At 38.1% G+C, this 18,057-nt stretch overlaps 1 protein-coding gene across 1 annotated transcript in view; it reads left to right on the forward strand.

Moving 5' to 3' along the window:
* The window catches only part of LOC141912486 (lipoxygenase homology domain-containing protein 1-like), a 35,074-nt gene extending 17,271 nt beyond the window's left edge, over window positions 1-17,803 (forward strand). Inside the window, exons 24-47 of the mRNA XM_074803711.1 lie at window positions 370-521; window positions 892-1,025; window positions 1,202-1,353; window positions 1,863-2,076; window positions 2,359-2,543; window positions 2,750-2,928; window positions 3,418-3,534; window positions 5,467-5,499; window positions 6,307-6,469; window positions 7,565-7,719; window positions 8,140-8,349; window positions 8,808-8,961; window positions 9,304-9,509; window positions 10,007-10,196; window positions 10,933-11,093; window positions 11,333-11,419; window positions 11,684-11,816; window positions 12,567-12,797; window positions 13,577-13,750; window positions 14,100-14,238; window positions 14,732-14,899; window positions 15,113-15,225; window positions 15,666-15,857; window positions 16,420-17,803. Of these exons, the coding sequence (XP_074659812.1) occupies window positions 370-521; window positions 892-1,025; window positions 1,202-1,353; window positions 1,863-2,076; window positions 2,359-2,543; window positions 2,750-2,928; window positions 3,418-3,534; window positions 5,467-5,499; window positions 6,307-6,469; window positions 7,565-7,719; window positions 8,140-8,349; window positions 8,808-8,961; window positions 9,304-9,509; window positions 10,007-10,196; window positions 10,933-11,093; window positions 11,333-11,419; window positions 11,684-11,816; window positions 12,567-12,797; window positions 13,577-13,750; window positions 14,100-14,238; window positions 14,732-14,899; window positions 15,113-15,225; window positions 15,666-15,857; window positions 16,420-16,601 (3,824 nt within the window). The 3' untranslated portion in view covers window positions 16,602-17,803. The remainder of the gene's footprint in view (window positions 1-369; window positions 522-891; window positions 1,026-1,201; window positions 1,354-1,862; window positions 2,077-2,358; window positions 2,544-2,749; window positions 2,929-3,417; window positions 3,535-5,466; window positions 5,500-6,306; window positions 6,470-7,564; window positions 7,720-8,139; window positions 8,350-8,807; window positions 8,962-9,303; window positions 9,510-10,006; window positions 10,197-10,932; window positions 11,094-11,332; window positions 11,420-11,683; window positions 11,817-12,566; window positions 12,798-13,576; window positions 13,751-14,099; window positions 14,239-14,731; window positions 14,900-15,112; window positions 15,226-15,665; window positions 15,858-16,419) is intronic.
* Window positions 17,804-18,057: the final 254 nt, after the last annotated feature.

An 18,057-nucleotide genomic window follows, 5' to 3' on the forward strand; every position in this document is an offset into this window, starting at 1 on the left:
CTCACCGGAGGTGAGGGGAACAAGATATATATCACATCAATCAATCTCCTTGGCCCAGTTCCACTGTTCTGAATTAAGATTTGATTGACTGATAGAGTAAAATCAGAGATATCGGATAAACTGACCACTGCAGAGTTGATTCTATTAACACTGTAGGCCTATTGAGTTTCATGAAAAAATTAAAGCTTACAACAGTTTGAATGGTTGTCCTCATAAGAAACATGAAGTAACTAATATAGCAACCACCGGTAAACCAAAAATTTCAATCAAACTTTATCATGAAAATGTCCCTGAAAATCATCATTTTAAATTCACAAACAAATGAATTGATTGATGAGATGAGTATCAAATGTATCATTTTGGTTGCAGAGTTGGAGTACGTGATCAAACTGAAAACAGGTGATAAATATGGAGCCGGCACGGACGCCAATGTTTACATCAATATAACCGGAGATAAAGGAGATACTGGTGAAAGACAACTCAAACAATCCAACAATGTCAACAAATTTGAGAGAAATATGGTACGTTTTCGCGGAAGTATCTTGAATTCATTAAAATACGGGATTATATTTGACTTTTGAGTCCTCGGTTGAAGCAATGAAAATGAACTCATTCCAAAATTTGAACCAAATCTAAGTTCCATCCTCCCGCAGTGATTTGAACCAGGTCGTACCGCAAGACTCTGCCTTGGTATAAGCCTTGTGGCTTACTGCTGATAATCATTCAGGTGCTTAGAATCTCTATCAAAGGAAGATGGCTACCGCTAGGTCCTGGGTTGAAAATAATTTAATTTATAGAGCTAATTACGTATAATTGATATCGTTCAACTGGTTTGTTGAAAAGGTGAAAGCATATACAGTTAGTAAATTTGGTCTTGTGTCTATATTGCAGGAGGACATTTTCCATTTGAAACTTGTTGAACTCGGTCGGTTGAGAAAGTTGAAAATTCGTCACGATAATGCGGGTGGAGGCGGTGCGTGGTATTTAGATTACATCGAGATTACAGATCCGAAATCAAAAGAAGTGTAAGTAAAGTTAAGAATAAAACTTGTTTCTTTTGAATAAACTGTCGGGCCTTAAGAAACTTTGAAGTAACTGCTCATTGAAGACTCCAACTTAAAGAATAGTCTTAGTCTGTTTTTGTAAGGATTTTTTTTTACGACCTATTTTGGATTACATCAGGAATGCGATTTATTTGTAGATATTTCTTCCCTTGTCAACGATGGCTGGCTATTGGTGAAGATGACGGTCAAATCAGCCGAGAACTTGTGCCGGTCGATGCCGCCTTGAAAGCTAAATTGCAACAAAAAGACAAAAAAGCCGTGAGAAACGAAATCGCTCTCGAAACAAAAGGTATTCATTATTCTTAGTGGGAATCGAATATGATACAGATCATTATGGACATCATCTCTGCTCATCATCTCTGCACAAACTATTTTCACATGCAGTAGTATACTTGCCATGAAGTCAATTGCCTTGAAAAATTGTGTGCCTCAAACAAAATCTTGGAATATTTTCCTACTCCAGTTCATGTAATGGCCACCTATTGTCGCTTTGATTGCCCTAAAATTTGCTTGCCTCTCAGAAACCATAGATTCTTCTGTGTGTTATTATGTTGGATTGTTTCAATTTGTATATTGGTGGAGAAATTAATAAGAAATGATTTACTTTTTGACGCTAGTACAGATTTTAGATAAAAAGATAGGGGTAGCAGCAGAAAAGGGCACCTGTGGGTAGCCAACTGTAAATGCGAATGATCTAGTTTGAATACCCGATGAACTTACAGGCCACCCCTTAGGGCAGGATGTTTCGCGGTTTGCTACTAGAGTAGGATCAGAAATATCAAACTTTGTTTATTTTAGCCGCAATGCAGACGTACCATGTATACGTTACTACCGGCGATAAATGGGGCGCGGGAACAGACGCGAACGTTTTCATTTATCTGTTCGGCGAATTGGACACGACCGGACAAGTCTTCTTGAAGTCGTCGAAAACGTACAACAACAAATTCGAAAGGAACCACACGGACGAATTCATAATCGAGGCAGTCGACATCGGTGACCTGCAGAAGATCAAGTAAGCAATTCAATAAGATCATTAGTGAAAACGAATTTCAATTTGATAATGATTCAGCTATTGTGGCCTGCAAAGATCTGTTCGGATTGCTAATGTAATGCCATGATATATACGTTGTTGGTTTTAAACTTGTGATATGTCCTCTACATCAGAGTCCGGCTGTTTTATTGTGATACCACAGCATTCCGTGTTAAATATCTTCTTAAATTACACAACATTTATCCCAATATTCATTCCAAATGCCATACATGAACTAGCTCAAGAATTTCATCTTTTGAATAGGATCGGCCATGATGATTACGGTGGCGGTGCCGATTGGTTCTTGGACAAAGTCGAAATCGATTGTCCGGCGCTCGGTAAAAAGTGGGTTTTCCCGTGCGGTCGATGGCTCGGACGAGGGGAAGATGACGGATTGCTGGAGCGTGAATTATTCCCGCAAGAATTAGCTACCGAAGAATACACTCCATGTAAGTTGTGGGCGTGAGGGACCCCAGCTCCAGTCAAGACGGCTATAGAAAAAACAGATTTGAATCTTTATTAAGTTTTAATTGTCAATACCTATCTTAAGTAGGTCTTGGGCAATTACGGTTACAAGTTATTTTGTTCTGAATTAACACCATGCATCTAGGTATTAGTTATACACAAAGAGTAAATTATTTTATATTTTGCCCAGGTATTCCCTATGAAATTACTACTTACACTAGTGATATGGGAAGTGCTTCTACCGATGCCGATGTGTTTGTCGTTCTCTACGGAGTTGATACATGTACAGAGCAGAAATCGCTGTGCTCTTCGAAGCAAGAACGTAAAAAATGTTTCCGTCGCGGGCAAAAAGATAAATTTGTCGTCGAGGTAAGTCTGATTATTGTAGGACAGTTCAATCTTCCAGTATCCATTTGGTGGCAGTGGTTCCAGGGTGCGGATCCAGAGGTAAAACCTGAGGGTCTTAAAATGATTTGTAGGGCTAGATTAAGAAATAGGCATTGACATTGTAGAATAGCCCAGAAAATAGGTCGTTAAAAGATGCGATCTGGGGCAATTTCATCTGTGTCTTATCAAAACTACAGAATTTCACAAATTCTTTTTAAAAGATGGTATCCCTTTGAGAATAGAAATGGCCATTTCCAAAATTTTGTCAAAATTATGCCTGTGACTGAAATTTTACCCTTGCAAAATTTTTCTACGACAAAATTGTGCCTTTATACCGTATTTAAGGAGAAAAAAGGGTTTTAGATTTTGGTTATTAAAACATTGGACTGTTCCTCATTACAATCCACATGGTACTGGGTAACGGTACTGAATTATGAATTATAATCATTATGATTATTGAATGAATTACAGTTGGAAGATGTCGGAGATAAGATCGAGAAATTACGAATCGGTCACGACGGAACCGGGTTCGGAGCTGGTTGGCATCTGAACAAAGTGGAAATTCGCAAGTTGAAGGAAGATGTTCATGTAAGTATCATCATCGTGGCTGTGCATTTTTCAAACCAAGGGTTTAATTTCTGTATACAGAATTCATCGTTTTTGGCCTAAAGGCGATCTAATTATCTGAAAAATAGCATTAGGCCTATTTGGTAACAAAACGTTTCTTAAAAAGTCACTTAAGTACTATAGCTAAAAGGTACTGGCCACAGTTTTGTGGGGCAAGTGAGGATTCCACGATATCCGCCAGGCTCGTAGTTTCACTAGCGATTATATAAGATATATATCACTAGTCAAATGGTAATGATCCAGCCAGTGTAAACATTGTAATAACCGATTTATATTGAATGAACTAATTGATATTTGTGGTGCATATTATTAATTACAGCAATCTGGATCGGTAAATTTCTATTATATGTTTAATCATTAACGGTAAAATGTTGTCAATTTTCATTTCGCTTAAAACTCGGTTGCGAAACGATTTGATCGTTGTGATTTATTTTCAGTCGATGTTGTAAAGATATATCTGATCGTATAGATATCATTGTCGTCTGTCAACATGCTGTTTAATTCTACCGATTTCTATCATAACGCTTTTCATATTTTTCATTCTTCAGTCCGGTGTTGGTCGATAAGAGGTATTATCGTTATGTTTATATGAATGATACTTCCCCTCGCGGATTCGCGCACGTGCCGTGTGTACATCCGTGCATGTCCTGCATGTTTGTGGCGACGCATGGTTATTCGAATCGAAAAGATTATGATTTTGTTATTCGGGATCCGGTTCCGCAGTTTCTTGATTTCAATCTAGAGCACAAAAACGAAAAGATTAAATCTAAATCACAGGTTGCCAAAAATCCAAACCGATCGTTGGGTCGTAAGGAATCAGAACCAGTTGCCGAGTTTTCAGTCACGGAATTTTTGCGATACGAGTGCATGTAAGATGGTTAAGACTGATCGCAAACCCATCGTAAGCCAATTGGACCTGTTCTATTGTTACCTTAGTGTACTTACAACCAATGGTAAGGTTGCTACCAATCTACAGCATCGCGCACATGATCACATGACTTGAGCGATCAGCTCAAAATAATTGTGGATCGGATCTTAGTGCCACCTGAGTTTGGCTTAACCCTAGAGAGTTAGGAGTTTACCGTGAACTATTGAACTGGATCCTGAGGCCGTTTTGTTAGCTTTATCTTGAGAAGTAACTAGAATTTTTGTATAAAATGAATGTGCGAGAAATCTGAAATAATGTTCGGTAATAATTAGAGGCTGATCCTTGGGGAGGTGCAGGGGGATGGGCACCCCCTAAAAGAGGCAAGTTGCGCTGAAATTTTGCAGGGAAATGAAAATTATTGAACTAATGCCTCAAGAGGTTTAAATTCATAAGCTTGTTCTGTGTATTTCCAAATAGAAATCTGCCCTTTTTGGGGGGTTCTCCCCTCCCTGAATCAGGCCATAGATCTGCCCCTGATAAAACAGATATCATCAAGGTGTTTGATTGATTTGATATTTTACTGTTTACACTGATACATTTTGAGAGTAAAGCGCCGTTATTCGTATGCAATAATTCTAGTTACCACTGCAACAGGTTTATGTAGCCCATTGGGTGAATACCCCAAAATTGTATAAATACAATGTGGTATCTTAATGTTTGAGCAACTGGCTTAGGTGCATAGACATTGCAGATGATCTTCATTTTAAGAAGAGATCGGATGCATTTGAAAATTGCTTTAGTCTTGGGATTTTATAGATAATTGTGGAGTTTATTTTACATATTGACTGTATCAACCAAGTGAGGATCAATTAGCATTTCAAATCTTTTTATTTTGGCCATATTCGGCGCGTATTCTTATCAGCTTATGATGGGAACAGTTGGTTTTATTTCCTGATTTATTTGTTGGTTGTATCATATAGTAGTATGTAGGAGAAAGTATATTTTGTTCTGGAAAAATGTTTCAGATTAACGAAATGCCAGATTTCAGTGACGATGAAGTGAGTTAGTATTGTAGTATTCTGACCAACTTGTAGCAACCCTTCCTCGCATGATGTCGAAAAAACTGAAATTCTTAAGATTAAAATCGATATAAGATCAATTATAACGATGATTATTTAGATTTGCGTCAAATCTTTGTCGCGTGCATGAATGATTTCCGATGAAACCTTATGCTAATTCATTGAAACTATAATTAATCAAATTCTCACAAAGCCTTGATGATTTATGATTATGAAAGATGTACATGGAAAAAAATTTTCTTCGTGATCGTCAGGTTCAATCAATCAGTTTTGATACCCGGTTTATCCTTAAATGATTTTTCAACCCCCATGATGAAAGCATGAATACTCTTACCTTTTACAATGACCAGTGCATGACAACTATTTATTGCTGTCAGTAGTTAATGTATAGGGTAGGTCCGCACAACTTGCAACAGCGTTTATGTTTAGCAGTCGTGAGTTTGTGAAGTGGTTTACCCAGTACACTAAACTCTACTTAGTAAAAATTGATAGATTGATCTAAAATGAGAATCAAAGAATTGGAAAAGGTTGCGGCGATCTAAATCAAGAGGTTGATCATTTAAATTCAGTGAGTTAGCCTTTTTAAAGATATACAGAGCGGATTGTATTTATATATTCAGCTTATTACGGCTATTCCTGTAATTTGGGTGACAAGTTTTAGCTTGACAAAATCAAGTTTGAATTGTTGTCCTCATTGAAACTATTGAGTAAACCAATAGCAACTAAACTTGAAATTTGAGTATGACTCGTAAAAGTGAATTGAATTTTTACCGGTGATTTTTCCAGGCTTCGACGTCGTACGTGTTTCCGTGTAATCGTTGGTTGTCTCGTTCAGACGAGGATGGCGAAATCGTCCGTGAACTCATTCCTCAATCCGTATTCGAAGAGAAAGCTCTCAAAGACGGCACGATTAAGAAAAAAGAAATGAAACGCGATGCATCGTTGGAAAGTAAGTATTGTGTATACGCCTCTACGCCACAGGTGCTCAATTAGTTTGCTGATTTGTTGAGTCAAATCCAAACCCGCAATTCTGGATGTTGGTCCTGAACTTGATGTCTTCTTTCTTGTTTGTACAGTGGAATCTCGTTACAGCGAACTTCACGGTACCAGAAAATATGTTCGTTATAACCAATAGGTTGTTATATCCAGAATGAAATTAATTAAAATTTCTTTGCTTGGACGAAATTCTATATTTGTTATATCTGGTGAATTTTTGTATCTAAGTTCGTTATAACGAGGTCCCGCTGTATGTACGTACAGGGAGAGTGAGATACAATGTACTTTATATCCGGTATGCCCATAGGAGACACAGCAAATTCATCGATACAAGCTAACCCTCCCTGCAGCCATCTTACAAAGTCTTATGGTTATATTCAGATCAATTTCAGTCTAATATACCTTAATTATGTATTATGAAAAAGCTCAGTCTATGTAGAATTATGTCAGACTCTCTATAGTGGGGTGACATTCTATTTTGGCAGTGCGCGTCGTGCGCTTTCCCTCGTTAGTGCTCTACACACTTCAAATTACATGAGATTTCTTTTAAACTTGGTATGTGTAATGGGGTAGGTCCATGGATGAAACCTATTGAAAATCAGCTTTCTCGCTCTACCAATATGGCTGCTCTGGCGGACATCTTGAATTTCTTGTTATCGCTCTATACACATCATATAACGTACAATTTCTTTTAAACTTGGTATGTGTAATGGGGTAGGTCCATGGATGAAACCTATTGAAAAAAAAGCTTTCTTGCTCTTCCAATATGGCTGCTCTGGCGGACATCTTGAATTTCTTGTTAGCGCTCTATACACATCAAGTAACATACAATTTCTTTTAAACTTAGTATGTGTAATGGGGTAGATCCATGGATGAAACCAAATCGCAAATCAGCTTTCATGCCTAAGTCATCATTTGGATATAGATCATCAACATTATGACGGTCCCAGTATGACGACTAAAGCGAATTCAACCAGTCAATTTTATATAGCCTATAATTTTGTGACGCGGATGATAACTTATATGTATATTTCTTGAATTTTTCTAGAGAAAATATACACGGTATCCGTGTATACTGGTGATGTGAAACGAGGTGGAACAGATGCGAATGTTTTCATGATTATGTATGGAGATAAAGGTGATTCCGGTGAACGAAAACTACTCAAATCGGAAACTCATCGAGATAAATTTGAAAGAGCTCAGGTGAGAATAGAAGCAATTCAGTCAGTTTTCATTCCTGTTACCATGTATCGTGTTCTTAATTTCTTATCATTTATTTGGTGTGTCCCGTCAAACCCACCACACTTGCCGGGAACGTCAATCAGGGCTAAGATAAAATGTACTGAAATCAGTAGAATCTATTTGAGAAATCCAGTTCCGGATCTAGTATACAATCCTTATCAGTTTGTCCATTCATTTCTCGAAGAGTTGAAATTTACTTTTCTGAGAATATTTCAAATTTTCAAAAATATTTTTGAGATTGTTCAAGAGCAGAATCTAGATCCAGGATTTCTTATTTCTTCGGACCCTTTGCTCCTCTGAAAATCTTCTGGTGAAAAAACACATTTTCCCTGACTTATACGAAAAAATGTATAATGATCAATGTACCTTTTCATAATTCAGATGGACAGATTTGCCGTTGAAGCAGTCGATCTCGGCAAGTTGTACAAGATTAAAATACGACACGACAATTCAATGCCATCACCGGCTTGGTTCCTCGATCGCGTCGAAATACTCGACCCGAGCGATCAGGAGAATCATATATTCCACTGCGAGCGATGGCTAGCGAAAAATATCGACGACGGGAAACTTGAACGCACTCTTTACGTGAAGGTACGGTCACTTAATTAGAATATGCCGTTATTATACCTTACACTGCTGATGAAAATTTGGAAATGTTTGGAAAATTCCACTGCCGCGGTGTATAATGGGCTATACCTGCCTCTACACCACAACGCGATGTAGGCTATGTTAGCCATACAGCTTTATTTACCCTGCAATGCGTATTACGGATGTATCGCTGTATTGCATCTACCCTGCACTCTTGTGCATTGTTAGCTGCTAATAATTCACAATGTTTTACATGCGCTGCTATCTCTCAATAGAGATTTGAACTAGTTACATATTAATACTTCGCACCACAGGGCAACACAATATGAAGAGGGTCAGTTGCACACCGCATAACAGGGTATATGCAGCGAAAGGATTTACTTCATGAGTTTTGATGCAGTTCACGCAATTTTCATTTACTGACTGGTACAAAATCAAAATTTGAATTGTTATTGTTTCAGGGCTATGACGGTGAAATGTCAAGTACGAGCACAATCAGATCGTCGAGAATTGGCTCAATGTCGAGTATGGACTCGATGCGAACTCATGAACCGTTTGCGAAAAGTCCACGCATGCGCCGACATTCGACGATCCAGGAAGAACCAGAAGGGCCAAGTAAGTATCGGAGCTTAGAACAAAACAACTTAGCAAGAATGCTTTAAAAGTTGCCATTTTGTGACAAGTGAGACCTAGGCCCGAGTATTTTCGAAATAACTTTCCCCTGAAATGAACACTGAAATTCTTACTGGAAGGGTCTCATATCGCTGAAGAAATTCAAGCTTAAAAGGGTGCAGTTTTAATAGTTATTGATATTGAACATTTAAAGTATGTTACAATACTTACTACCAGTGTGAACCAAGAACTTTAGCTGAACTGTTTGGTGAAACTGGACCCTGATGTATCGTCTTTCTCTCCCTGATAAACTGCTGTTAAAGAACAACAATCGTTCATTTGTAGCTGTACCTTACACTGTTCGTGTTACCACCGGTGATGGCCAAGATTGCGGCACCGATTCTCGCGCGTGGATCAAAATAATCGGTCCGAAGGGTAAACACAGCGGTAAATTGTCTCTGGATCTCGCTCAAAAACAACGTTTCGAACCCGGTTCGACGGATCTGTTCTCCATCGAGGCCACAGACGTGGATGAAGTCAAGAAAATTCAGGTAAAATCGATAACCCAGAAGGTTCCAAGATTATTGAAATAATTTATCCGTTAAGAATGGGCTTGGCTCAAAGTCAAACAACTATAGTACATGCGCGCTTCATCAGGATACAGCCTATGATAGAACAGTACGCAGGCAACATAGTATTATACAATACAATACAATGAATTTTATTCACATAGAAACAATTACGTACAATACAGTATATATGTATATAAACATATATACAACACTACGAAGGCCCAGCATAGCGTAAGAGGCTGCATGACGCTGGTACCTTACACCCTGTTATATGCTTTCCGTGAAATAAATTTGAACTTGAACTTGAACCCGAGGGAAATATGAAAAAAGAAACTTCAAAGGCTGTCCCATCATGAGGTTGAAACGAACTGAATTGAATGAAATAATCCAATATGGTTTGTCATGCTCGGGAAACCAAAGATTCAAACGATGTTAAGCAAAGTTAAGAATATTCAGTTAGCTCTGTTGTATTTCAGGTCGGACATGACGGTGAAAAACCCGGGTCGGGTTGGTTCGTTAAAGACATCGAGATTGACATGCCGACTAAAGGCAAACATTATACGTTCAACTGTCGCACGTGGTTGGCGAAAGATAAGGGCGACGGTAAAACGGAAAAGATGTTCAGCGTTAACGACGGACAAAGCGTCGTCACTTCATATAAACCATGTAAGTTTATTTTCCGGCAGCAGTTATGATGATTATTTCCGTGGGATTTCCGATTGCAACTCAAATGAGGAACCTTGTCGTGTCATCAGCTCTCCCGTGCTTGAAGGCGCCTGTCAAAAATTACCTCTTATCTAAGATTTTAGCTGCCTCATAAATTATAGGGCAAATCGTGTCCCTCAGATTGATGTTTAGGCTGTATATATAGCGAAATTTTTATTCAGCATAAAATATGAGAAAGATCGATTTTCATTGAAACTGAGAAGAAATCCGGCATCGTTGTCCTAAACCTGGTGGATACAAGCCGAATCCACAGTATTTCACAGAGAATTGCGTTTTCAATTTCCTATTTTCCGATCTTATGTAAATTGCAAAGATTACTATGTAGATATTGCGCTATAGCAAGAAAATAAATTAATATTATTATCATTATTATTATTATGTTTGCCAAAGTCGAACATAGAGTCCTGGATCCAGTTCCACAGTTGTGAGTTAGATTTTACTCTGAGTTAAAGTTATTTCATTTTCAATGTTTTAACTCAGAGTCAAATCTTAACTTACAACTGTGGAACCGGGCCCTGGGGACAGTTGCTCAAAGGTTGGTTAAAGATAACCGGCGGATGAATACTGTAGTATCAATGAACTTTTAAATGTCACCATGTCAACTATCCACTGGTTAACTCGAACCAACTTTGAGACTCCTGATTAGGATAAGATTTATCGATGATATTTTTTTTAGTGGTGCCTTACGAGTGCACAGTATTCACCGGCGATGTAGCGAAGGCAGGAACAGACGGCGAAATTTTCATAAAAGTTTTCGGCGAAAACGGTTCAACGGACGATACAAAACTGGATAAATCCGGTGACAGATTCGAACGCGCTAAAGTCGATCATTTGAAGGTGAGACAAATGAATAATTCAGATTTCTTGAGTTATAACTAGAATCCATGAAACAAGGAAACAATAGATAGTTGAATATGACAATTAGAGCTAAAAAGTTCCACTGACCGTAGATATTTAGCATTAGGTGATGTGTGAATGTGGCCAACGTCTATAGTGGAGCTGACTTACAAATATTCAAATTTCAAATACAAAATTTTCTTTGGGTAATAGCTAAAAATCTTTTTACTTCTGTTCAGTTGGAATTAGAAGATGTCGGTGCTCTGAAGAAGCTGAGAGTGTGGCTGAATGAAAAGGGAAGCAGAAATGATTGGAATTTGGAAAAGGTAACTATTGTCAAAACTTGAAACACAGGATCCAGTTCTTCATTTGTGAGCTAATATCAATTAACTCATTGTAAATGAACTGATCTAACTTACAGCTGTGGAACTGGACCCTGGTCTAGGTACACTGCAAAAAGCCTATACATATTCATCCTCGCTTGCCAGGGGTTCGGTATCGCTCCCGAACTTGCTTCCACCAGCCCCCTGGTTTATGTATGTCGATTGGCTCGTATTCATATCAGTGCTGTTTATTTTCACCTTTTGTAGATAATGTTGCGTAATATGAACACTGGAGATTTGACGACATTTGAATGTCATAATTGGTTGAGTAAAAATCTCGGTGATGGAAAACTGTCTCGTGATCTGCCGGCTATGGTCAGAGGAAAATCACAAGTTGCCAGTAGGTTTACGTAAACATTTCGAATAAAATATCAGCGTAACATTTCTTACTGATACACGAAACAGTAGATGTTTTGAAATGTGGCTGCCTCCATGAATCAGCCTATGACATCATCAGATTGCTTCAGTAACAATTAGCTCAAATGCCAGGGGTCATGAAAGAAGCGTTCACGTTCGCGACCCTGTTTAAACTAATTCTTTCACCACCACGCATAGATGTTTAAGTGGGGCCTGTCGCCGAACAGCAATCCATGTGACTGTGGCCAACCCCAGACAATGCAACACCTCCTCGAGTGTCCGCTCCTAGAAGAACCCTGCTCTAGACGAGACCTGGCAGCCTACAACACCACCGCCAAGCTGTGTGTCCAGCAATGGAAGGGCTCCATTTAGATTTGTACCTGGACACGATAAATAAATAAATAAGCTCAAATGGAAATCATTCTAATGTCCCTAAGGCCATCTAGCAATGTGATAGGGATTTTAATGGAGGTAGCCATCTTTTCGTTAAGGTTCCTTATTTAAATCATACAAATGTATTGTAAATATACTTCTCGAGGTCTTGTTTGCCAACAATTGCTGGAGACATGCCATATATTGCAACAAAAGATAATCAGGAGATTCACAAACTTCAATGAAAATTTCTTGATTTGTGTTTGGTATAGTCACATTGAAAAACCACATGGCTGCTAGAATATGCTCGAGAAAAGAATTCATTCCTCCTCAAACATTTTTACGATATTTCTCATTTCAGAAACTTCGTATCGAGTGAACGTGAAGACGAGCGATGTATCGGGTGCCGGAACCGACGCGAACGTGTTCGTCGTTATCTTCGGAGCGAACGGCGATTCCGGAGAACTTCACTTGAAAACATCGGAAACGTTTAAAGATCCGTTCGAAAACAATCAGCTGGACGTGTTCACGTTTAAAGATGTGCTGTCACTCGGGGAACTGGCTAAACTCAGAGTCTGGCACGATAACAAAGGTAACAGATATTATATTATATGTACATTGACAAATTAATGTTGCCTATTAACGCGCATCCTCCTTTTAAACCTCTTTCTTATGATATTTGAATGCTGTAACTGTGAATCAGGCATCTTTCCCTGGAGAGAAGTGACATTGGTATTATTACCTAAGCCTATATATCTGTTACTGTGTATCAGTCATCTCTCCCTGGAGAGAAGTGGCATTTGTATTATTACCCCTAGTCTATATCTGTAACTGTGTATCAGTCATTTCTCCCTGGAGAGAAATGACATTGGTATTATTACCCCTAGCCTATATCTGTAACTGTGTATCAGTCATTTCTCCCTGGAGAGAAATGACAATGGTATTATTCCCCCTAGCCTATATATCTGTTACTGTGTGACATTCATCTCTCCCTGGAGAGAAGTGACATTGGTATTATTACCTAAGCCTATATATCTGTTACTGTGTATCATTTATCTCTCCCTGGAGAGAAGTGACAGTATTATTACCCCTAGTCTATATCTGTAACTGTGTAGTATCAGTAATCTCTCCCTGAGGATAGAGATGTAGCGCTAGGGCTGTTACTGAGTGCGCTGGAATTTTCTCTGGGGGGAGAAAAGTCGATATGAGTAAGTGTCGTAGGACCCTGTGGTACTGTGTGGGCATCAACCATTGACCTAGCATCCTACACCTATCACACTGCTTCGTATTACGCACACATTGTAGTATAGCTTTCTGATATTCTGCATAATCCGTTATCTTATATAATGATGATTGTTGATTTGTAAATAGGATTTGGTGCTGCTTGGCATTTGAACTATATCGAAGTAGTCGATCTGCGTACGGATAAGAAATACATGTTCCCTTGCGACCGATGGCTGTCGAAGTCTGACGATGATAAACAAACCATCAGAGAATTGACGTGCGTTACGAAGCCGACTGATTCTCCGAAAAGAGCGAAAATGTGTAAGTAGTAGTTGTCAATGACGTTCAGCGTCAACGATGATAGATACCATTGAAATTCAAAATTAGAGTTAAAACTCAAATACTGTAATTAGTACGTTACTTCATTAGAGAAACATATCTTTATTCAGCATTTAGAAAAGTGCAGTATTTGTGACTGACATTCGTTCATACATACATTTGACCCGATCAAAAATGTCAGACCAAACCCATGCCAAATTTTAGTATTGGTCAACATATTCCTTGTGAATGCAAACTGGTTCTGGAAGTGACTCTCTCCTCACTTGCCACGGCATCATTTCAATAGCATTGTGATTTTAACAAAAAGTTATGCTATGGTCTATTTTTGTAGCGTATGAAATTTCAATCAGTACTAGTGATAAACGAGATGCCGGTATGATCCACAATGCTTGGATTATACTCGTCGGCGAGAAATCCTCGTCGAAAGAGCTGATCTTCGAGAACAGCGCGAAAAATAAGATCTTGCGAAAGTAAGTACATGACGTAAATTAACCCTTTCAGTGCTGACTAATTAATACCCTATAGTGCTGGAGATAATTTGAAAATTTTAAGAAATTCCACCCTAGTGTGTTGAATAACGGGAATAGCACTGTACTTGTCTACACCGCGGTGCGGTGTATTGTCAGTTACTAATATTTCACTATGTTTGACAGGTGCTGCCATTTTTCAAGAGAGATAATTACTAATTAATAATTACATCAATACACTGCAGTGCGGTGTACTAGCAAAATCTATCACTGATTTATACACTGCATTGCGGTGTAGACGCACTGAAAGGGTTAATGTAAATTGAAAATAATGTAAATTAATGTAAATTCTTCGAGAACTGAACGGTATAAATTGCTTGAGAAGAACAATTTCTAAACGATAGTAAACGAATTTTAACTCAGGGACAAAATCTGAGGGTCATCGATGTCCTCGTTGAAAAGACTGATAAATTGGATTTCAATCTTCATTTTTCAGAGGCCAAACCGATTCGATGAAATTTGTGACGAAAAATCTCGGAAAACTAGAAAAATGCATCGTCGGAGCGGTCGAGCGAGAGGATCGTCCGATTGGTGGACCGGGTGATCGCGACAGTCTGTGGCATTGTCACGAAATCATCGTTACCGATCTCAGTACCGGAGACAAGTGAGTTTTTCTTTTCCGAAAACTGCTATAGATTTTCGTATTTTTTCGCATTGAAAAACAGAGGGGACAGAAAATAATATTTTTGTTATTTTCATTATTATCCTGGTTTGAACGAGTTACCGAATAGACCAGTACCACTATAGGCGGAGTCTACTGTATATTCTTTAAGAGGGTAATGCTATATATTTATCAGTATTTAAACTATTTCTTCAGGTTTGTGTTTCCGTGTAAGAATTGGATTGGTATCGAATCAGAGATTAACAAGAAACAGGGTATGACGTTAGAACTGAAGAAAGTCGAACAAAGTATCGTCTCGGCGACTAGACGTAAGTTATAACCGTTGATGAAACACTCTCTTCGTGTTGTAAACATAATATCAAATCCCACTCTAAGAATAAGATCATTCAGAATTCTTAACTTAAGCTAGTATTTTGGAAAGGGTTTAGTCGAAACCATGGAATGAATAGTTGCTCAAGGAAACATTTCAGAGTTGTTTTATTCTTACTGTGGGATTTTAAATCATTCTTTGAATTATTCAATACTGTCTCAGTAAGATCGCGATATCTGAGATGAGACGATAAAGGTGAAAATCCACAATCGATGAAAGACTTAGAAGTTTATTTTAAATACTAGAAATATTTTGGCGTGGTAGAAGGGTTTTCTAGTATTTTAGATAAACTATCACTAAAGACTATCATCAGACCGTTATCACATCAGACCTGATAATGGATATTCATGCATGTACATGTACGAATTTCGTTTTCAGAACTCGCTTCTGTCAAATACGAGGTGATCGTTCACACGGGAAATAAATTCGGCTGCGGAACGAACGCGAACGTATTCATCACGATCTACGGATCGAACGGAGACTCCGGTCGACGTCCGTTGACGCAGAAATTCCGCGATCTGTTCGAACGAAACCAGACCGATCGATTCCAACTAGAGATGCTAGATTTAGGTGAGCAGCTTAGTTGCGTACATGTATAGCGTTCAACCTGGCTTAGAACATTGAAGTCGGGACCGTAATTATAAATGAACTTCATCCAAATGAACTTCAGCGATGACGCCATATGAATAAAAGAATGTTGCAAGGAAGTTCTAGGGGTTGATCTTGGGGTAGTTTTGGGGGCATGGACCCCTGCCTTCCCATTTTGTCAAGACAGAAATTGTCATAACCTGTAAATAAGACATCCTCTTGAATATTGCATTATTTCAGCATCGATGCTTTACCTAATCTAATGCTAATGCCGTAATTCCCTTTTCTTTTGGTAACATTTTCCATTTTTCCAAGTTCCACTCCTAAAATCAAGATTACAGTTAAACCTGCTTAATCAGGACGAGTTGACACCAATGAATTCCATCCCGTTATTGAGAAATCCTAATTAAACATATTTTTGCATACATTGATGTAAATGAAATGGAGACGAGATCAAAATCTGGATTAAGCCAAAATCAATGTATATGTACTGGTATAACACAAGTATATAACGATACGATATAGAATTTGTGTTTTGTTTCAGGTGACATTGTCAAGGCGAAAATCGAACACGATAACTCCGGTTTCAGTCCGGGCTGGTATCTAGATCACGTGGAAATCATCAATATGGGCACGAATAAAACGTGGACGCTGCCGTGCGAAAAATGGTTCGATAAGAAGCAAGGCGACGGTGAAATCTGTCGCGAGCTTTTCCCTCGAGATTGAAAAAAATGAAATACTCTATTCTAGTGATATATAATATATACATACAGCGGAACCTCGTTATAACGAACTCTGATACAACGATTCCCTTGTAAAATTGTGCCCTGAGTAAGAGAATTCAATTATTTTCATACTGGGTATAACAAACTTTCGGTTAAATAACGAACAGATTTTCTGGTCCCGTGTAGTTCGTTGTAACGAAGTTTCGCTGTACGTCTAAATACTGGCAGCTGAGCTGATTGTAGAATATACTTGTAGTCCTATTGTTTCGTAGTTACGCTTTACATATCATTCACGCAAAAACCATTTCATTTGTATGTACAATTTTACACCGATTCGTCTTGTGATAAATGCACAAACTTGCCTTTAAGACAGTCCCGACCTGCTCAAATAATCTGCCTTCATTCAGAGTTTAGAGGCGTTGATTAAAGCCTCGTGCTCTAAGGCGGGTTTTGATCGAACGTTTTCCGGCATAAGGATAGCAATTCCGGATTACAAACACTCTACCGGTTTACGGACTTATGCTATTTCGGAATAGGTAGAGTGTATTCTAGTCGAAATCGAATGCGCCAGATGAGTATTCCGCAGTCAGTAGAGACTGATCAAACCCTGCCTCAATAGATGCTTAAGATACAAAAAATATAAGTTTTGATATGATAGGAATCGTTGAGATAAACTTGATGGATAAAATCAAAACAGTGATCTATGTTTGTTAAGAATTTAAAGATTTTAATACAGTGTTTTTGTTAAGTGACTTTAATCATGTATCCGTCCATGTTGTAAAAGAGTATAGTTTTAAATATCTATATCACTATTCTAGACTCAGAAATCTTAAGTTATGTACTTTGCAAATAGAAATATTAAGCTTCCTGTTTTTATCACTGTTATTCTACATTGTTCATTTTACATCACTTACAATTTTAGATTTATCGCTTTATTTTATACCAAAATTCATCAAAACCAGTGTTTACATATACATTTTCATGGAAGTGAATGCGAGTTATAATGTTTAGGTATTGTCTGTGTTAATGCTAGGCCTTATTGTCACACTGTTTCAACAGAAGGGATGATAATATGGTTGCCAGGACAAAAACTGGCTGAATTCAACAATTGAACTTTTTGTCTATCTAAACCTGGGTCAAAAGCCTTCTTCCACTTGTTTGCAGGTCTTATGTATAGAAATAAATGGTCTGTGTATTTTTGAACATTGTATACTTGTTTTGTTATTGTATATTTTAAAATGAAAAAATAAATATAATCATTCTCACAATAACGATGATTTGATAAGCGATTCTGTGTTTTTGGAAATTATGTCTCACCTCCACATGCTTCAGGCTAGTTTTTCTTTTCACTTCATTTAATGTAGTCAATGCACACCTTGCCTAGATTATATCTGTTATCATTCAGTAACAGAATTTTTTCCACTGATTCTACAGTTGGTTTCTTGTTTATTGTCACA

Source organism: Tubulanus polymorphus, chromosome 11 (assembly GCF_964204645.1).
Source record: "Tubulanus polymorphus chromosome 11, tnTubPoly1.2, whole genome shotgun sequence".
NCBI lineage: Eukaryota > Metazoa > Nemertea > Palaeonemertea > Tubulaniformes > Tubulanidae > Tubulanus > Tubulanus polymorphus.